At 37.5% G+C, this 22,351-nt stretch overlaps 1 protein-coding gene across 1 annotated transcript in view; it reads left to right on the plus strand.

Annotated features, from left to right (window-relative positions):
• COL24A1 (collagen type XXIV alpha 1 chain) overlaps nt 1-22,351 on the plus strand; it is a 123,567-nt gene that overhangs the window by 53,193 nt on the left and 48,023 nt on the right. Inside the window, exons 19-23 of the mRNA XM_017729593.1 lie at nt 4,127-4,180; nt 8,357-8,410; nt 9,134-9,178; nt 14,635-14,688; nt 15,300-15,344. Of these exons, the coding sequence (XP_017585082.1) occupies nt 4,127-4,180; nt 8,357-8,410; nt 9,134-9,178; nt 14,635-14,688; nt 15,300-15,344 (252 nt within the window). The remainder of the gene's footprint in view (nt 1-4,126; nt 4,181-8,356; nt 8,411-9,133; nt 9,179-14,634; nt 14,689-15,299; nt 15,345-22,351) is intronic.

The raw sequence follows: 22,351 nt of genomic DNA on the forward strand, positions 1-22,351 counted from the left end.
CATGAAATTTCTTTAGAGCTTTGTTTTATTGGTATGACAACTGCAAAGTGCTGATCTGACTGTTTTAACCCACAATGTCTCTGTTTACTGTGTACAGTGAAGTATGCAGTGCTTATTGTTAATGCGAATGAAATTAGACAAGCCTTGAACAGGCTTCCACATGTATTCAGAATATTTTATAGTTAAATTTTGCTCTAGGAATCACATTTAATTATCCCTCCAAAATGAAGGTGATAGTTCCCTTCAGATGTGCCTTCAGATGTTCTCTGTGTGTTATAAATAGGTTTCATCTGAAGCAGAGAGCATTAGTCACTATCTTCCATAGAACTTTTTTCATCTGTGCAGTGTTTTGATCCAAAGTCGTTAGCTTACTCCTTCAGGAAGGTACTTGCATGGGATTCAGCTGGTGTGTTTCATGCTCAAGGTAGCCTTACAAAGGAAAAGGATACATTCAAATAACAGTAAAGAGTCAAAAAGGTACACATTTTGTAAGTGAATCACTGGCTGCTTTGAGATCTTCATTTAACAAAAACTTTATTTTTAGTGCGTGTTTCACATGCACTATCACATGATTATTTGAGTTTTTGCAACCAATGCCATGTGTGCAGTGATAACATGGCCTCTGTTTCAATATTGCATCAAATAACTTGCATGCAAAAGATTTGTAGGAAATACAGAAATAGACAATTTAAAGGCTGAATTAATTGCATGTTCTGGCATATATCTGAAGAGCTGCTCTTGTTGTAAAATTGTTTATACTTTCTACTTGCCTTTGCACAGAATCTTTGTGGTCCTTTCCCAAATTTCAATGTCTGCGTAACACATCCTTTCAGAACAATAGTAAACACTTATTGGAGAATATAAAATCACAGCTCATTTTCTCAGTTTAAAGAGACTGTAGTTTTTTGCAGAAAACCTCATTTTGTGATTTGATTATAATAATTAATAATGAATCTCTAATAAGGTATCTTGTTGAAGTTCAGTAGCTACACCCAGTCAGTCTTGCTTCTGAAAATTTATTCTAAATTCTCATTCAAATGAATTGCAACATGTGGTTGAATTAATTCTTATTGGAGCAGGGAAATCTGGTGAATGATGGGACTACTGCAGGCCCTGGAGACATTTTCCCTCTGTGGTGCCCTTCCTCCAGTGCTTGTGTCCTGATCCCCTTGAGGGCAGCCGAGGGTGTGAAGATGGCTGGACAGAAATGCTGGCAAATGTTGTGTGAAAACAGTTTGAAGTTGGATTCTGCAAATATGAGAGAATTCCCCACAAAAATGGAGTGTAATTTCCAAATATTTCTGATATTCTGCTTCCATATTAGCAGCCACACAGAAAAACAAACAAAAGAAAAGCAAAAGCTTTGGCAGATTGCTCATCTCTGGGGTACTGAGACATGCCCTAAAATAGTAACAACTTGGTCATCTCTGCATTTTGTTGTAATTAAACATTATGTAGATAAATGAGAGCAATAAATATATTAATTTTGTATTTAAATGTTCAGTACAAAAAGCAACACTTCCACAGCAAGGTTAAAGCACATTTGTGTTAAGATAGTTTACACTTCAGGTTTTTCTGATGCCACGTCTCTTTTGATTAAATGAAGTGGATTCTAAAGTGCTTTGCTGGCAAAAGACCACATCTGTAGCAAGATTTTGAAAATAATTTGTATACTAGCAGCTGCCAGGCTTCTGGCTGATGGAAGTTAAGACACTGTTTCCATAGAAGAAGTCATAATATCGAGGGATGTTTTGTTTTGAACAGTCTCTGCTGAAATCTACATTGCAGCTGGAAACTATACATTAATCTCATGGCCTTTCACTTATGGAAGAATAATGAATTTTTAATCTGGAGTAACTTCCCAGGGAGCTGGCTGCTGAATAACTCATGGAAATTTAGGTATCGCTAGAGATGTATCCCACTTCACTACGAGGAATCTGAAAGGCAAGCACCATTGCTGAGGTGTTTCAAGATCTCCTTCCTGGTTCATTCTTTTTCTGGAACTGTCTTAAGTGGCTGTTTGTGTGCTGGATTATTACACTTATTTCATGGATTATTAATGTGAGAACAGTTTAGAAACAATGTTCTAATACTGCCATAGCATCTGCATTTTCTCCATGGTTGTACTCAAGAAGAAAAGTTTTAATCCAGCTTCAAAGAAAAGATAAAAATTATGAGGATTTAAAATTTTTAAATTCACTGTTTAGTGTTGATGTTCTCAGGCAAGAAACCCTCCTGTATTCTAAAACTTTGCCTGACATGCAAAGATTTCAGAATACCGTGTTTGTTCTATCTGCAATAGTACTTGTCCACATCTACATTGTCCTAACTGAATTCCCTCTAGAAGAATTTAAATAAATGCATTAAGTAGATCTATGCCTTTATAAAAGCATTAGAATCTTTCTAAATTAACATTTTTCTAGACAGATTGTTTTCTGGAATGTTTATTACCAAGAGGAAATTGTGTCTGTGTCAGTATTCAGCACTTGTTCACACATTAGAAACTTAAAGATTTACAGATGTATGAAACAACTCACCCCATGGTAACTATTTAAGGTGTATAAATAAGCAAATTTAAAACTAAGAAAGGACAAGCTAAAAAATTCCAAGGAATTGGCCTAACTCTTTAGTGTTATTTCAGTAGATAATGGTGGTCAGGGTTTAAAAAAAAACCCTCCTCTTTTGGACTGTATAGAAATCGAGGATGATGCAAGTGAGCATTTTAGGTGTGAGTCTAAGGGCCTTGGTCACATGTACATAATATTCTCTGTGCCACCTAGAGGCATGTTGGAATTGTTGCACAGCTCTACTTGTAATTGCTGCTTTATGGTCAAAAAAAGGGAAACCAGCGTGGTGTATTGTGAAATATTTAGGGTTAGAGTTGTTCCATATCTTCTGAAAACTCAGACCATTTTTACTCGTTAGTGGTTTTCTTTTAGACTCATTAGCATCCAAATCCTAAACCTGATTTTTTAATAATTGTTCTGAATATGTATGTGCTTTTGTTTCCATTATTGGAAAAAGTATGCATGCAAAGAGTGATACTTATACATTTTAATCTGTAATGATCTTCTCTTAATGAAGAAGAAAACTTGTTTTTCCTAGTGTTAGACCACAGATGTGCTTAGATGTAATAATAAATATTTTGCTCAGAGGGAGTGGCAATCTTGCTGTTTTCAGATGGTCAAAATTTAATGAAATGTTAAAGTTTATTAAAAAAGCAAAATTAAATGCAATCTTGGCAGGGGACTGAATGAGCCATGTGCTAACTAAAAGTTCAATTACCATTGCTTTATTTTATCCTACAAATGTAAAGATCAGGTATCCTCTCTGGTTTTTTATGAAATTTAACTCACTACTGTATTGCATAAGGGTTAGCTGCATAATTTTTTTTTCCTTAAAATGTATCCATTTCTTATAAAGCAATCTAGCTGTACCTGAATTCTTCTGGCACAGAGGCATCCTCATGGTGTCCCAACTCAATGCCTACTGGCCAGGTGGATCACAGTGATAATTTTAGTTGATTCCTTTTCTGTGCATATTTACTTTTTCTTTACTAACAGCTTGACCTATACTACAAACTATTTCACAAAGGCCTGTTCTGAATAATGCTACATACTGGTGACCTTCAGTTACTGCCAGCTAGACCTAGATTATCACCTGCTGATTTGGAGGCAAAAGGCTTCTTAATCTTGCAGTGATCTTGTCCTTAAAGTGTGGCCAAGGATTAAAGGCTTCAGCTGCTCTCTAAGCTTTACTAAAAAGATAGTTGAATTCATAAGTGCAGGACCTGGTGCTGGCTGCTTTGTGGTGGTTTTTTGTGTCTCCAAAACAGTCCAATGGTTTAATTTCAAGCATTGCTTAGCGGATAAAACATCTTATCCTAAGAGAAATTCAATCCATGCTGACATCTGCTAAATTGAGTTTAACGAAAGCTGCCTAAAATCTGTCACTTATCCAAGTCCTTTCAAGGAAACATAATGGATTTTGACATTTTTTGGGATGGTAGAACAAATTTATTTCTTGTTTCTGTGACTCAGGTTTATTAAATGAATGAACAAAATCAAAACAAGTACATTGAAAACATTCCTACTCTGCAAATCATTTGTCTGTATGATTTCTTTAGGGTTTTCCAGGAGATATTGGTGTACCTGGATTAAATGGCCCTGAAGGTCCTAAGGTAAGATTATATGAAAACCTATTAAAAATAACAGTAAATAGTGTAAATCTCCAAGGAAAAGGCTCTGAGAGATGGACACTGGCATTATGAGAAGATAAGCTTACTGACACAATGCAGGTACTTTGCCTCAGGTAGTTGTATGAGGAAGTTATTTGAATGTTTAATGCTGTCCACGCAGTTCTGAGAGTAATTACCATGTTAGGTGGAAGCCTGTAATGGCAAAATAAGTGTGAGAAAATGCTATGTAGCTAGAAAGGAGCAAATGTTTCACCTGTATTTAAATAAAATGCATACCAAATGTATGCAGATCTTTGTATTACTCAGGTTCCACCTTTTAACAACTTTTAAAAGAAATAGTAGTTGAAGATATGGAAAAAGTGTAAAATTCATGTGCCAGATTAAATTATGGATAAAATAATATCTATAACAATAAAGCATAAAATTTATCTACAAAACTGTGCCAGAATAGTTTAGCTTCTGCTCTTTAGTAGGCTATAAAATTTTAGACCCAGCTTAGGAAATAATTCACGTGGATAGAGTTTTCAGTGCAGCTTTGAACAAAAGCAGATGTAGGAAATTTTTTTAAAATTGGAAATGGTGGAGACTAACACAAAAAGTGCAGGTGACTCAGAAATTAACCCAGAGGAAGATGACTGAATAATATATAAAGATTGACTACTTGTTGAAAGGCAGGTACCAATGAAGTTCCTCAATCATCAGCCTTGGGACTATTCTTACATTGTATTTTCTGTGGTAAATAGGCACAAGTATGGCAGAATGAAATTCGTATATGAAACAAAGTTGAGCATCTTTAGATTGTCTAAAAGACTGCACTTTTTGCTAATTTATTCCACTTCAGTTATTTCAGATTGATTCATACAAGGACTAAAACAATAAATCCTACTATAAACTTAGACCAAAGACGTTGCTAGATCTCTCTGAAATAGGAGCACAGTAATCCAGTTAAAAATTAAGTGAAACTGTAGAACACATGAAGCAAGATGTCTCATTAATGCCACTGCACAAAGCATGAGAAGGCTTTATCTCCTTAGTACAGTTCTGGGCATTTTTATTCCAGGACTCAACTGTGCAAGACCAGCAATATCATTTGTCCAAGAACAAAACATACAGGTTGTCTATGAGTAAACAGGCATGGAAATTACAACATTTTCTATCAACAGAGTTGTGAAATTCTGTAACAAACTACTCAAGAAAACATAGGATGGGGGGCAGTAAATAGTTTAAAGATAAAATCTAATTGGTACCCAGAAGATTGTAACAATACCTCCATGCCAAAGGTGATCATTCTTAAGAACCTCTCAAATAACCCAGCTGCTGAAGCCATAGCTAATATTTTCTGTATCTCTTCTCTTTCAACCGTATCAAGAGCCTTTTACCAAAATAGACATGAATCTACTAGGAAGGCTGAGAACTACTTATCTGATGGGGCAAATTGAGGAGAAGTTAAAATGTGTTTCTAGAGACAGGTGTCCACCTTCAATTCTGATTTTTTGCTTTGCTAACTTGTTTGTATGCATGTACGTATAATGTTAGCAGCTTTATATGAACGAGTTTGCCTGACCATTGCAGTGGCAGTTGCTCTTGTGTTACGAGGGTGTTTACTAAAAAACCCTGTGTTGATGAAAGACTGGGTCTAGGGAAAATATTGGAAGAGAAATACAACAATTCTTGAACTGCAGTTCAGATTTAATCAACCAGGATTATACATGAATGATGCAACAGATCTAATCCTTGCTGCTCAGTTTCCTCAGTGAGATTGTGTTGTTGCACATTATATCTGACGAGCTTTTGCGAGAATTCTGTTGATGTTTAATACATATGTTACTGATTTGTTGCCTTTTCACAGATTCCAGAAAAAAAAAGGAGCTAGGAGGTGGACTACAAAGTTTGAGACTCCATGTTCCTTTGATAGAGAAATTACTGAATAGCTGAACCAGATTCATGCTCTCCAGCACATTTGGTATTAGAGACAAAAAGCTTAGACAGCCTGCCCTAGTCAGGGAGAACTGGTGGCTTACATTTGAAAAGAAGGATTACCAAACTGGAAAAACTCTTACACTGCTCCCAGTGCTGAGGGAGAAGGTCTGTGTAACTTTGGAAATGTTTGGCTTTTGGGATTCCCAGCTGCCTTGAGTTGACTGCAGCTCTAAAAAATTTCCTCCAGATTTTATTTTTAGAAAACTGTTCTCACTATGCTGCTATTTTCCTCATGTTTTTGTTTATGCTTCCTCAGAAGCAATATCTATTTTAAAAGCCAAGAAAGCAGGGTAAGCTTTACTTTTTAACAGTCGGTGTGAGATAAACTCAACCTCTTGGAAGTTTAAGCTCTATTGAATGTCATCAGCTGTCTCTAAATGCCAGTAGAAGTCCTGGATTGTGAATGTTCCCCAAATTAGTGCAATAATCAGCAAATCTGACCTCTCTAAATCAATGTTCAAATGATTTATTATGTAATTTGGTCTACAGGACATTACTCAGCTTGGAAACAATATTTTAGAAGGTGTTTGATCTTGATCCACCACTTACTAAAAAAACAACGTAACACACATTTTTAAGAAAAAGGGAATGAGAATGTTTTTTAGAGTTCTGAAATAACTTTGTTTGTTTCTTGTGTTGTTCTTTGCAAGTATTTATGCTCTCTAACCAAGAAAACTGAAAGGAAAAGATGATCAGAATATGCTGACTACCACTGTAGTTTTTCCAGCAGTGTGTATTGTACCATGGAAGTAGCTAAGAGCTTCCTTTCCCCGTTAACTTACGTTTGTTTGTATAACACCTTTTAACAAAGTGATTATTAGGAGTTTCACCTCTTCTGGAAGGGATGGTCGGCTGCGAAGTTATGGATGTGAAATACAGGATACCCCCTTTGCTGACTCCCATTTTTTTCCAGATGCTTTGGCACATGTGTAATGACTACCTTCATTTTCTGTTTGTTGCCTGAAACCCCAAGGAGGAGATGGAAATTTCATTTATATTCAGTTTACAGTCTGGAGTTTGTTTCTGGATCCAGTTAAGTGCAGTGGAAGGATGTGTACAGTAGCAGTGCTGCTGCTATTTCCACAATGCCATTAGACTGCAATGAAAGCCCTATCCCCTAACGGGCTTTGCTGTTATGCCAAGACAATTTCATTACTAACCATATAAAAATATTACTTATGTAGTGCTGCTGAAAGCCCTCCTGTCACTTCTGTGGTGGATGTCAGGCAACACTCCACCCCAGTCCTTCCCAGACTGATGGCCTCGTTGATGAAACTCACTACTTTGAGATGGCCTGTTCCATTTTTCTCTTCCATTTTACTTTGCCTGCTGAGTAAAATGTTGTTGGACCAGTGCCTTGACCAATGTCTAGACTTCAGCTTCATTAGTACACAGTTAATAAGGCTTACACTTTCCCACCGTTGCTTTCTTCGGAGGATAATCATATCTCTCCTAAAGGGCAGTTTCTTTGTTCTTGTTGCTTTATCTGATATGGTTAAGCTTAGGTTTCCCAGAACAATAATATGTTTACACATTTTTTTTGTTCTATGCCAGGTCAAGTGCTTTTCCCAATTATCCCATTGTAATTAGGGTGCCCAAGGTTTTTGACACACTGCTAGCTGCAAAGTCTTTTTTACAAAGTTTTGGAAATATTGATGTGAGCAGTCATGAAAACTCTGAGTTGGCAGAGGTTAAGGTGCTTTATCTCTGGGAAGCTCATTATAATCCTAATAGAAAAGTAAGGGCTGAAAATCACAAGTAGTTTTGGTGGTTTAAACGCACTTTGTGGTTTCTTTCCATTGCAATGTTGTCAACACATGTTATTCTAAAGACTACCTTAATAAAAGGTCTGTGCATTGATGACGCTTTAACCTTAATATGGTAGTGTGCTTTATCTCTTTAAAAAGAGAGGAATTGTTCTATTGTGTTCAAATATTTTCCCATTTTCTTCTCACAACATCAAAAGAATAATATTTCAGCTAAATCTGTGCAGAAATTTGTACTATGCTTGGTTTTCTGCATCTTTGCCTGCCTTACTAAAGGAAATACTGTGAACAGGGATAAGAAATTAAGTCTGCTACCTCAGTTTTGGATTTTAGTCCAGGTTTGTAAGAGGAAAAATCTAGACCAACATGATTGCCAGTTGTAAGTTCTCACTGTGTTTGTTTGAATGTTTAGGGAGCTCTGGGGGACCGAGGGCCTCCAGGGCTACAAGGCCCCAAAGGAGTTGAGGTAAGATGAAAAAAATTATCCAATTAAGAGATTACGTTTCAAAGTTGCGAGGGGTTAAGATGGTTAGACAACAATGGTTAGGTGTGTATGGTGGTGTGCAAAATTTTAAAGGTTTTTTTTGCATTTTGGCAAGTGTTTCAAAAAGTTTTTAGCAGCCTCATGGGGTTGTGCCATGTGTGGTTTATTTTAATTTCAGTGGAATCTCAGATAATATGTCCAGAGCTGGATGTGGTTATTTTAGTAAACTGGGAAGATGGGAGGGAAGGGGGTTAGCACTATGGAGATAGAAAGCATATATCCATTTAACTACAGTGACCTAGATAATCTTAAGTAAACACTTAGGGCCTTATTAACTGAAAGGGGAGAAGGGCAGTTCTTCATCTTACAGATTCATCAAGTATTCTTAATTCATCATCATAAAAATAAAATCTCATGTCTTGTAGGCTAAAAATAATTAACATTAAAAATAATTTAGTTGGTGATTCTGAAGGTAGACCTCTAGACTTCTAAGTAGCTAGATGATGGGCTTCAGTGACAGATATTGAGTGAGTAAAAGCTAAGAGTGGCAAAATGGTCTGTTTCCAGGTGTTTCTATCAGACTTGGACTCAGACAAATGTGTATGAAATTTAGGATGATAAAATAAATACAAACAGTTATCTGCAAATATTCTTTTTTAAAACTAGACTTGGCATCAAGATCATTGAAGTCCTGATTTCTTTTAGGGAGAAGTAGGACCAGCTGGACCTATTGGAACAGTCGGCCCAAGAGTAAGTATAAGTAATTTTGTTAGAGTAGGCTGTTTTTCAGTAGTACTGCTTTGAAATGTAAGTTTAGTGTGAGAAGTGACCATGATAAAATGGCATCTCCTGAATGAATGTGTGTTTTTCCTCAGAACATGCTCAAAGCAGAGCTGGGAGGGGAAATGATTTTCCATGCAAAGGGTTTGAAAGGAAATCACTGCCATAGTGCACAAAATATAGTGCTCCTCTGAGACAGGTGAAACTGCCACGAACCACCTAGGGACTGAACCAGCTGATATATCAAAATATTTAAACTGGGGAAGAACCTACTCAGCTCACAGGGAGAAATATAAAGGATGTATGCTTTAAGAAATCTACCAGAAACCTGGGGATAGATACTGAAAACAGTAAAGCTGGAATGTCACAAGGCTGTTTATGCTGACATGTTTTAAAAAATAGAAGTTTAAAACTATCATCCAATTTTTTTGTTAGTTATAAAAATGCACTAGTGTCTAAGAATATTTCAGTGAACTTGAAGCTTATTTTTAGAAAATTTCTAAGCTGAATTGGATACTAACCTGCACTAAGGATTATAGGAGTGTCAGTAAGTTTATTGAATGCAATTTGGTCTTCTGCCTTTACTTGATTTGATTATGTGTGGTAATCACTGACTTGGCTTTCATTCTGGATGACTTCCCATTTCTTGCATGAATTTGAGATTCTTTTCCACTGTTCTCTGCTTTTAGAGTGGATATATGCTTATGTCATTTTTCCTATTCATTAGCTAGTCAAAGCTGGGAATTTGCTTTCTGTTAAAAATGATATTAAAATATTTACTTGCCACATAGATTAGGTGTTAAACAAACTCATACCAAAACAAAAAAACCCAAAAAAACCACCAAAAAAAAAACGGAAAACACCAAACACAAAACCATCCCACAGAAGTCTCTTTTTTTTTTTCAGCTGAGGAAAACATGCTAGAAGTTAAACAGAATTTCAAAACACTCTGTAACTTAGTTCAATATTCAGTTTAATCTGTGTGAGCTTCTGCTGAGAGCCTCATGGAAATTTTTATTTTGGCTGCATCGTCCTTTCAATCTCCTCCTTGGGCAGGGCTTTGTGGCTGGACAGCAACTCTCATGTTGTGCTGTGGCAATTGGAAAAGAAGATGCTGCAGTGGGTGACTCATGGGCAATGAGACACCTACCTTCACATCGTCCACGTCACCGGGCGTGCACAGGCCACCATCAGCTGGTGTCAAAGTGACCCAAGAGGAAAACTTTTTGTGTAACCTAGCAAGCTGAAATATTTTTAATCTATTTTGGGTCAATTTGACCTAAATTATTTAGGTTTTTATTTCTCTCAGTGGGAAATGTGCACACCATTGGCATGTCTTACGGCTCTCTGGTTTCTCTCTCACAACAAGTTGTTGAGAGAAGAGTATGTGCATCTGAAGTGGGCCCCAGGGTTGCTGTCTCTAGACATTTTTTAGTAGCTTGCTGGCTAACATCCCCTCCTGAAATGAGAGATAGGGGAAAAGGGAATTTTGCTTGATGGGCAGCCCTGCCTGTTTTTCCTCCCTGTCCAGGGGCCCACAGGCTCTTGCTTGGATTCTATGGCTTCTCTTGACTCCAGCTGTTCCACAGCACCAGGCCAACTTGTTTGCACTGCTGTTCTGAACTCTGCTCTCATCTCTGCTTGTCCTTGGTGCTTCACTCCCACATGTAACAACTCTGGGTGATTCTGTCAGTGAGAGAGTCACAGCCATGACATAAAATCTCACATAGTGTAGCAGGACTGAGTCAATAAGGTGGTGGACACATCTGTCTTTTTAAATTATGCAGTTTATCCCTTCCTTGGTTGCAATTTGACATTCATTTGATTTACATAGCTTTTGCTTCTGTTTTCCATGAAAGGAGTTTTAAAAAGTGAATGTTACATCTGAAAGTAAACCCTATCAAAACCGTATTGTCACTGCACTAATTAAATAGCCATGGGGGCAGAGGGGGCTCTCTGAGAGGGACCTGAAGGAGTGGTCTGGCCATGCATGGCCCCAAGACACCATCAGCTGTCAGCTCTGTCTTTAGCTGACAGATGTGTTTAACTTGTGTTTTGCAGCCTTCAGGAGTGGGAACTCTTCATTCTCCTCGTCAATCTGCTTCAGTTGTTTGCCTGGTTTACAGATCCTTTTTTTAATGTCTACCTGTTCTATCTGAAAGTCTTGCCTGTGCTTTTCTCACTACAACCTTGCTTCCTGCCCCGCAGACCTTACCTGTGGGTGCAGTCAAATAGGTTTGTCCTCTTTTCAGCCACTGTTACCTTAATTTTGTAGGGCTTGTCTGAAGTAAGTGAAGCATCCCTGTAGGTGATAGATTGTAAACCTTTGATTATTCTTAAGAAACAGTAATGGAGAAGGTTTCTAGTGCTTCTGGAATCCTCATCTCTTTTACCATTTCAGGTCAAAATATCCAATCCCTAGTGCAGGTTTAGGCATGTGCCAAGCTGGCAGCCATAAACTTTCACCTCATTTTTCTCCCTCCTCCCTCGCCTACCCTTGTTTCTAACATATGCTTCAAAAAACATGCAAGAGACCAAAAACCCCAGGACCCACCTGACCAATGCTGCCATCAAAATAGATCATTCTCTACTAGACCAGAAGTGAATACGAACCTACGCAGAGGTGCTCAGTCCCAGCTCAAAAAATAATTTCCATGTGTCTAAAGTAACTGGAGACAAAACCAAGGATGTTCTCCTGCTCACTCAGGATATATCTCAGTTCCAAAGACCTCAGTCTGTTTCAACTTTGGAAGAAGTGTTAGCTGAATCTGATCACATAATTTGATGTTTCATTCATTCCTTTCCAAGCCTTCCCACCCACTCTATTCCAAAGTCAAATACTTGCATTGTCTTAAATTAATCCTCCTACATAAAAAACCCGATTTTTTGGTATTTGCTTAATTGTCCTGTGAAAATACAGTAGTAGACATACTAAAGATGTGACTGTGTTTATTCAGTTTCCTCCCACTTAACCCTCTCTCTCAAAAGCTATCCAAATATTAACACTGTAACTGTCAGTGTAGCTCAGATCAGTCAGTGCAAGCATTGGTGCATTTTATTTTTTCATATCTTCATTGCTGAAGAGGAAAAAGCCTTTAAAAGAGTAGAGATTGTTTTAAAGCAGAAAGTAAAAAGGAACTGTTGCAAGTTGATTCCTTTCTGAGACACATGTGTTAAGCAGAAGCTGGAAATTATGTCATAAGATGAGCAGTTTCTCCTGATGATAGTGGAAAATGTTCTCAAATCTGCCCCACACCCCCAGTGCAGTATTTTCTAGAAGTGCCTTTCTGTGGGCTGAAGACATGTGGGAAGCTTATGGAGGGATCGAAATGAAGTGATAGTGGGAGATATTTATATTAATATATACACACCTGTACCTACCAGTTGTGAGGTGAAAGGAAGTACTGTTGGTTGCTGTTTCCTGAGAGAAGGGTAGAACTTTCAGTTAATATTTTAGGAAGCAGATGTTTCCTTTGGGATTACCCTACCTTGGAAGAGTAATTTTCTCAGGGGTTTGCAAGCAGAAAATCAGCCATCCCTAGTGTAACCAGTGGCTTTTCCTCCATGTGTAAATGTATCGTATTTCTGTTTAAAGCCAAATCCGTGTGCTTCAGATTGCTTTACCAGTTAAATCCACTTGTTCCATTTTCTGATCAACTTCCATCTGTTCTATGTCCTTTGCAGCTAGTACATAGCTGGGGAATGACAGCCAATAAACCTTTACAAGCTGTAACTCCAATTCAGTTCTCATAAGACTTAAAATTATCAAGGTAGTTAATAGGGGCCACTAGGTTTTTTTTCAATGAATTTCATTTAAAACATTTTAATGTTACAGTCTTGCTGTACAGAAAGACCTTAAGTTTCTTTACAGCAAAGTAGTTAAACAGCATGTAGTGATGTGCAGAAGCCCATCACTTGTTCTTTGTTAAGCCCTGTGGAAAGACATGATTTGCATTATCTGGATCTCTCAGAACCTCTCTTCATGGTCTTTTCTCCCTGCACTCCTGGCTGTACCATATTTTAGTCCATTGGCAAAAACAAAAAAAAAGTTCCTAAAGGGATTTTATTAGTTGGAACTTGTTGGGCAAAATGAAATTACTCAGGTAGGCAGAGAGAATGATAGAGATAGAAGAGGTTTAATGTGAGAAATCATGGAACCTGCTAAGACAGTGTACTTTTAAGCCATATAGAGAATTTCTCAGATGCCTAGGAACTAACACACACATTGTGCTCTGAAAGACTCAGAGCAGCTGAAGGAAAAGAGTCAAATGAAAAAATGCCACGTCTTTTTAAGAAACCTTTTATTATCTGTTGCTTCAGTTGCTCTTTTCTCAGGGCAGCCAATGCAGAATGGAAAGCTCTTATTACGGACTCTGGCGATTCCAATTATTCAGTTTGTTGGAAGAGCCGCTGAAAATTTCCTTTTAGCACAAATCTGCATCTTTTTGATAATGAATCATTAAAATGTTAAATTAATTTTCTTTCTCCAGTTGTCAGCCTCCAGCGATCTCATCAGCAACTTGCTCAAGAGCCAGATCCAGTCCCCTGGAGCTTTATATATTGCTGGACTAGGGCCTTTTCCTCAGAGCAGATGGGGAAAGTTTGTCCAGGCTGGGCTGTGCTGTCCAGATAGCCAAATGGTTAGGCCATGTTTTATGTTGTACAGGAAGTAAAGTATACTGGGAGGGAAAACAATCTCTTAAAAGGGAGACATAATTATGAATATCTAATTGAAAATTAAGGGGGAAATCTTAAGGGTTTTCTGTGCCTTTGTGAATTTGTGTGAGTGACGACAGAGGAAGGGATGAATGTCGTAAAGTGCTTCAAAGATCCTGTCAGTTTGTGGCCTCCTGCTCTGATTGATGTTGCTGTGTTTCTTCCAGCTAACAGTGTTATCACCAGAGTATCACAGCAGCAAGCTCTGTCAGCAGCAAAATGCTAGTGGAGAGAAATGAGGCTTAAAATCATCAATTTTCTGAATAAAGAGGAGAGGATATTTGAGCTGATTTTGTCTGGTTGAGGAAGAACAGTTATGACACCAGTCCCTGAAGCCTAAGCATCAAATTCTGTTAGTGTTGAGTCCCTGTTCTGCTGGAATTAACTAGGAGAGAACGTGGCCTTGCTTTTTTCTTGTCTCCTTAATATGTCTTTTCAAAGTGAAATTAAAATGTGTTTCAATCTTGGATTTTGACAGTTTTTACTCAGTGTTAACTGCTGTAAGACTTAATACAAATTTTGCTTACTGTTCCAGTATTTGATGAAATATTCAACAGTGTATTTTCAGATATAAATTTCTAAATACACTTGCTTCAAATTTTTGTATTAAATATTACTAATGCACTTATTTTGATACATAGATACATTGGGATGAAATTATATTTTTGAAATAAAATATTTACAATATTTTGTTCTAATCCTTATATTAGGGAAAACCAGGACAGAAAGGTTATGTGGGTGATCCTGGACCAGAAGGTTTAAAGGTAAGTGATAGTTTTGTGTATGAAATAGAAGGTATTTGGAGTAGAGTTATACACTGCTATTTACAGTGCCATGACAGTGAAGGGATATGAGTACACATGCTTCCATTGAAGATAAGTGTGTATCATACTGATGATTCTGCTTTCTTGCAAGATCCCATTTTGGAAAAGAAGAAATTTTTTAAAATGTCATTCAAATGTCAATTCTCCTAATATTTCATAACAGAATTAAAGTTATCAATACAGTGCACAGGCGACATTTACCTTTGAAGCAGTAGTGAAATAGTGATGGTAATTTGCTGAAAGGAAAATTTAAATAAAAATAGAGTAATTAATTTATAGTATTTGTTGACTTAATATGTTTAGTGAGCACTTAATTGACAGTTTTTATTTTTGCAGGCAAATACTGAATACATTAGGACATCATTTGACAAAGTCAAAATTAGCCACTGACAATTTTTTTTTGGTTGCTTAATTTTAGCTTTTAAAGTTTTAGTTGGCAGATGTAATTTAGAAAATAAAGAGACTCTTGGAAAACAGAGGACTTTAATATACACATATGAAAGAAATTACTTTTCTAGTGAACTACATCATCTGTTTTCTACATTTAACAGGGAGAACAAGGAGACCAAGGAAACCTTGGAAAAACTGGTGAAGCAGTAAGTTCAAATTCTCTTTCTGGTTTGATTTTTAATTCTATTTTATTTGAGAGTGAATAAATCATTTGTTGCAGACATCGTCTGATGAAGTTTGCCTGTATTCAAAGCTGTAGGATGTCAGTTATACCTTTGTAGCCTTTCAGATTCATACTATTTAAAGAAATTTCCCCTTTTAAGCATTTTCCAGAATTCTGCTTTTTTCCCAGTATGCTGTGTGAATGTTGCAGGTGGTTGTAGGGATTTTCCAAGGCATGTTCATGTAAGTGAACAAGTGATCCTTTTCCAGTTAAATCATTTGACAGGCTACATTTAGCCTCAGATGTATTTTGCAGGCTTGTTCTGTCTACCCTCCATAAAATCACAGAGCTCAAGGTGACCTCATGGTGACACATCGTCCATCCTCTTCTGCCTAGGCAGGATCTGTTATCTTTACATAATTTCTGACAAATATTTGTCTAACCAGTTATTAAAATGCTCCAAGACCAGGGCTTCTCTATTTTTTAAGAAGTTCTCTTGGTTGTGTAACCTGATTCCTTTCTGCTGGAAACAGCATTTGACATATGATGGTTGTTATTTTGTGCCCCTCTCATTCTTTCTTTTTAGACTTAACAGTCCCAATTCAATTAGCCTGTCATGTTTTTGAGATAATTTAAGTCACATTCTAACTCCCCGGTAGTCTGTTTCCAATTCATGCAAACATCTATGACTTGAGCTTACTGCCTAAACTGTTCAGAATTGAGAGGAGGGAAACACTGCTTCTTGCAAGCCTACTCCTTGCACAAATGTGCTCACTTTTACAGTAGTGTGTTGTTATTCAGTTGAGATCCACAGTCTCCTATCCTTCTTTTTTTAAAGGCCTTACCTCTCTCAGTTCTTCCACTGTAGGTGCCTTTTTAGTTGATAATTGTCATTTAAACATACTGCCTTGAAATTCTCTCTACTTAATTTCATCCCCTGCCCTTCTGTATTTTTAACTTTTGTCTGGGATTTATGAGCAGATGTGAGCTTGTTGGTCCATAGTTGAGTTACCCAAATGTTGTCTAGAACATGACTAAATTGATTTTATTTCTAGAGTTGATGTATGCCGAGGAGAGATACCACACTCTGGTTTGGGCTTAGTGCTGTACTCACATAAACTCTGTCCACCTTAGTTGGTAGTCAGAGTTAGCTCCCCATTGTCTGCAAAATACTGAGCAGATGTACCTCAGGCAACTCATCAGATGGTTGGTTAGTGCTGAAATTTTACAAACTGCTTGTGAGTCAAGTCCAGCTCTGCTGGGCACTCTGGAGATTGTGCTCTGGGGAAGGGCACTGAGAAGTTGGACTCTCAATTAGAAGTATCTGCTTAAACAGGAGCCAACAGTGCCATGATAGACCATAAGGTCCCCTTGAGAGTCATCTAGCATATCTCTAAATGCAGCTTTTATTACATGTGAACTCTGGTTTTCAGCCTGTAACATGTTAGGGAAAATTGATAGCACTTACTACGTTGAATAGTGCCACATGCACCAAAACCCTCAACAGAAGAAAAAGCTAGGCTCAGTCTTAAGTCCTTACATGAATTATAGTACATAAAGCAGTCACAGAAGCTACTTGCTTAACCTTAAGTTTCTGGATTTGACATAGAATTTTTTCAGTGGACTTGAATTCAGTGGACAAATTTTCCATGACTCAGATCTTTTTTATGAACGTAATATCTTTCACCACTAGAAGAGCTCCATTCTATCTCATAATTATTAGCTCAAATACACAATCAATGATGATACGTTGCAGTGATGTTGAATAAAATAATCATACCACCTACCTAACCATATTCAGGGTCAAGCTGTAAGAAGGAAATAATATTTTCTATGCCAAACAAGGGGCTGTTGGAGCTCTGTTACAGTATTATAAAGAAACGTAATTATGGCCCATTATAATTACCATTTCCCACATGTGATATTTGAAGAATACGCAAGTGATACAGGATGGCACATGATACCTGGAAACTGAAATGGTTTCTTAGTTATTGATAAATATTTCTTATTTTTAACTGTGGACTGTAGAATGTCTTTTGCTTTATGTACATGTATCTAATCAAATGAGCTTCATAGGCCCTTGATCCTTTTATGTTACCTTTGCATTATCTGGCAGAAGAGGACTAGGGCCCACTACATGATCTTTAGGGGGATAATAAATATTATGTTGTCATTAAGGCCAGTGGTGAAACACCAAGAGGAGACACAAGCACACTCAACTCTCAGACCTTTCAAAACCTCTTTCCTTCACTTCAGTCACCACTGAAATCTGTAACAGTTAAGCTTTTCCAAAAAAAATTGAAAGACAGGAAGAGGATGGTTTTTCTCATATGCATAAAATGCTTTTCCAGATGTGAGCCCTGATGCAAAATATTCACTTCTGCATGCTTTGGATGCAGGTTTTACTTCCAGCTTCTCAACAGCTTCTGTTTGTAACAAAATCCACTCCCTGCTATTCAGTATTGGCTCTGGTGGCATGAGGTAATCTCTGGAGTCAAACATGCCACACACAAAACAAACAAACGAAAAGTTTGAAAAACAGAAGACAAAGTACAAGTGCTATCAGTGGCTGGCACAGATTTCAAGATGGAGTCAAAAATAGGTATGGAGTAAGGTATCTGTCCTTACTGATGCCTTGTTGAGTTTTGTGCTACCAGATGCTTGGTGACACTAAATACAAAGAGGAATTGTACAAATAGCAGTAAAAAATGTGCAACTACGGTACAGTTTATTTAATAGTAAAGGCAAAGGGAAAAAGAAATTGCTAAAAAGTCGATAGTAAGCCCAGTGTCTAAAAAATTCTGTGTATTTGGTTTCTCCCTTCTGCACCACGACCCCACCAGCCTCCCTTTTTGGCTTGTCTATGGTTTTCTGTTTATTCATTATCTCCATTGACAGACTTCTTCAAATTACAGGATAGAACACGTTTTTTTAAGCCCATGGTTAAAATATATTCTACTGTTTTTCAGCAATGGGGAATCCAACACAGCATTCCAGTTTTCCAAATGATAGCTAGTGCGTTTCCTGAATAAGCTGTCCAAAGAAGCAATTTTGCAATAATAAATCCTGTAAATGCTGAATTCATAGCAAATTACGCCATGACCACATGTGCCTGTCTGCTATTAATACCAAAGGGTTGCACCAATATTTTTCTTCTGTTTCTTTTGATTTGCTTACTTCTCCTGGTATCATTCATCTCCTGTCTTTCACTAATATATATCTGCCACTGCTGTTTGAGGTGCCAAAATAGTTATTCCTTTTCTGTAGCTGCTTTCCCAGATCCTGCTTAATACCTGCTTAGAAAAGTACAGATAACAACTCTGCACTAACAGGGAAATTGCAAGAGCAGGAGATTGGAGTATAACACTTGGTTATTCAGCATAGTAAGGTGGAATATGTGCTGAAATACAGCTCTGTCAATAGCCTAGGAGCCATAGTATCCAACATTTCTTAGGTCACACGAAGCTGCTGATTCTTCAGAGCACATTTGTGCCAAAATATTTCTGGATGCTTCTCCACTGTGGAAAGAGAGTAGACCAAATTTATAAAATGTTCACTGCAGTCATAAGCTTAAATGACACACTTTTTAGAGTATATCAGGAATGTGCTTAAAGTCAGATTTCAGACACTATTCCTTAACCAAGTCCTGCAACAAAAACTGTTTATCTGGCTACAGCATATGTTGTGCTTGTTTAAAGGGGAAGGGAGGCAGGTTCAGGTGGGGCTCCTTGGTTCCGCAGAGCCCTGAGCTGTGGTAGAGCCAGCAGCTGTTCCTTGCTGCAGGGTATTTGGTTAACTGCAGGACCATCAGGTCCGATTGAAGAGGGATTGGTTAAGATAGTGAGAAGTAAGGGAGCAGCAGACACAGCAAATGTACACTGCTGATGAGACAAAACCTTTTGGAAGTCATGCCAAAAGAAACAACCCCTTCAGCTACTGAGAAAATTCCCCTTACGTTTTGGGGGAGGAAAATCTGACTTTGCTGACATGTGCAACTGGATTTTTTTGTGCTTAGATAAGATGCTGCTCAGTGATGGAGAGCAAATATTTGAAACAAACTTCAAGCGTTTCATACAAATGATCTGTTTGTTAAAATGTCAGGAATGATTTAAGAAAATTATTTATTTTTCAGCTTTTATGGCACAAAATGCAACTCATCTGAAATTGAAACAGTTGTTTTCCAGGATTTTTTTAGCATTTGATAATGCTAGTGTTTACCCAGGCTGTGCCACTCTGAATAGCTAAGTGCAAGCTAATTCCTGTTTTTCCTTGCCACCTCAGTAAAATAAATTCAGCCCATACAGTTCTGAATTAGAAATCACTGACATTTATACACACATTGAGACAGAGTACAAGGGTATAACTCTCAGCTGCAGTATGTGCAACTGCTGTCAAAAGGCAGAGTTCATGAACACAAATCCTGGAAAAATAATCTTCAGAAATTACATGTCAGCAAAGTTCACTGGTTGCAAATAGTTTTTGAAACAACAGAAGGAAACCAAGCTGAAACAAAATGTGCTTTGCCATGAAAAGAAAACCTTACAGTGCAGCAAAGGAAAACCAGTGATGTTCAGGCTGTCGATGGAAGCTCCAGAGCCAGCTGCAAATGGTCAGGCTGCAAGAGTCTGTGAATGGCAAGAAAATGCTGCAGTCAGGCCATGTGCCTCTCAGCTGAGTTGCTTTTGGGAAGAATTACCATAAAGCAATTACCACATCTTTCAGGGAGGTAAAAATTAGCTGGATTAGGCACCAGGGATGCATAATTCAGGGAGAATGGAAACTGCAATTTCTTTTGCTTGAAGAAAAGATTAAGTGAACTTTAAATGATGTGTTCAGGATGCTCAACAGAAGGAGTTCTTTGAATTATCCTGAGAAGTCTGGGCTTTAGGGTTATACAAAAGAGAATTTTAAACCATAGACCAAAAGATAAGTCAATTGAGGAAAGCCTTTTTTTTTTTTTTCAAAGTCTAGTGAATGCATGGGACATTGCCAAGGGCTTTCAAAGAAGGAACTATTTCAGCTGCTTTCAGAAACCAGTTGGATAGAGATTGTTGTAAGTTCTATGAAGGACTTAACAGTGAATGATAATAATGATACTTCTGCATCTTATGTTGTGATTCTTTTTACCCTGATACACTGTAATTCCTGCCCAGAAGAGTGGGGAAAGAGGTTACAGTACTAGAGGTTAGCTTTATCAAGCTGTTGCTCATTTTTCTTGAAGGATTTTTTGCTAGTGGTTCTCTTTATCGTTTGGTTTCAGCTAGAGGAACAGTACCTGCACATGGTATCTGCAGTTTAGCTTCCCAGGTTCTATCAGTGAGCACATCCTGCTCCCACTGTCTCAGGCAGCTTCCTTTATATGCAAGGATTCCTCTACAAGTACTATTAAACAGAATTACCCTTACACTGGTGTTACTGGAAGCAAAATTTAACCCATGTATTTCTTTCTTAAAACTGCTGTAGATTAAGTGATTGGTGCCAGTACATTTTGCCTTTCAAATATTCAAGTAGTTGAATTTTTGAGTCCTTTAATGAATTGAGTGAAATATCAGCTGCAAGGTACAAATATGGTGCATCTCTGCTCTTATTCACTTCCTCCATTGGCAGTAGCAAATCACAGATTTTCACTCAGATTATAACCTGTGGCTGATAACCAAGTAATTTTCTCAACAGACAGAAAATTAATAGAAAAATGTTATTGTGACAAGATAGTATTTAAAATTTATTATGTCATCTCATTAAATGAATGTTGAATAAAAATGTTTGAGAATGCTGAACTGTAAATGAAATAACATTGGATTGGAAAATTTTCAATTATCACAGAAGAACACAGCGGGTAACTGCTGCCACGGAAATGTTTGGAACCAGCTGTATATTCACTTCCAACTACCAGGTTTTTCAATGGATTACTCCATACTTGGGTTTGCACTAAGTGTACAATGTGTTTTCAATTATTCAGCTACAGTCCAGTTTCTAACACGGAGCATATGCCCCGGCAAGATGTTTTTGTCTTTCACAGGCATGTGTTAGTTGTGAGATCTGGTCTCTGATTCATTTTCCACAAAATGCTCCTGTCAAGAAGGTTTCTAAAATGCTGCTCTTATGCTGTTATTGTCACTGGAGACTTTTACACAAGTCCTTGTAAATGAAAGTTGATGACTATTTCTTCATAAGCTGCTGATTTCTTTTTTTAAACACTTCAGGATTTTTTTGCTTCACTTTTTTGTTTTCTAATACATTCAGTTTTATATTTGGAATTCACCACTGCTCCCCAGAGGACTGAAGGGATGCTGGAAGACATTGGTTCTACAGATCAGCTTTGGACTGTATTCATTCTCTTACATAAGATGGAGAAAGAGTTGAAACCTCAATCCAGTTCTAGTAGCTGGTCTTTATAACAAGCCAGTCCAAATCTGGGATTTTAAGAGCCACATGATCTTACAGAAAGTCTGTGGGGAAAACATCACTTTATGGCTAATATGTTGACAGAACAAGATGTTTTGCCCTCTGTACTTTCTTTTCACTGAATACTATTAATTTTTTGAAGATCCAAAATTATATTCCTAAGGAAGTTCTTTTGCACTCTTGCCTCTGTACATACCAGCCCTAGCATTTTCTCAGTCTCAGACAGTTGACCTCTGTTTTGAATGGAAGGCTGGAAGAGCATTTGGTTAACCTGTCATTAATTTCTTTCCCCTTCATACCTTCTGAAGTCCCTGTTGCTTTTAGCATTTCACTGGCTTCACTTCAAGTCATCTTGACCATTGTTTTGTTTTCCATACATATCCAATTCCAGTCATGCCATCTTTTACATCTTTTGTATCAACCTTCTTAGTATTTTTGCTTTTACTTAACTACTTTTGAGGAATTCCCAATGTATAGGAAAGTTTCTATTTACTAGCCAGCTTCTGTCCTCGCTCCAGAGGTTGCCATAGGCTTGCCCTAATGTGCTAGGGAAAAGAAAAGCACATTCACAGTCACTGCTTCCTA

This window comes from Corvus brachyrhynchos, unplaced genomic scaffold (genome assembly GCF_000691975.1).
Source record: "Corvus brachyrhynchos isolate BGI_N302 unplaced genomic scaffold, ASM69197v1 scaffold101, whole genome shotgun sequence".
NCBI classification, from domain to species: Eukaryota; Metazoa; Chordata; class Aves; order Passeriformes; family Corvidae; genus Corvus; species Corvus brachyrhynchos.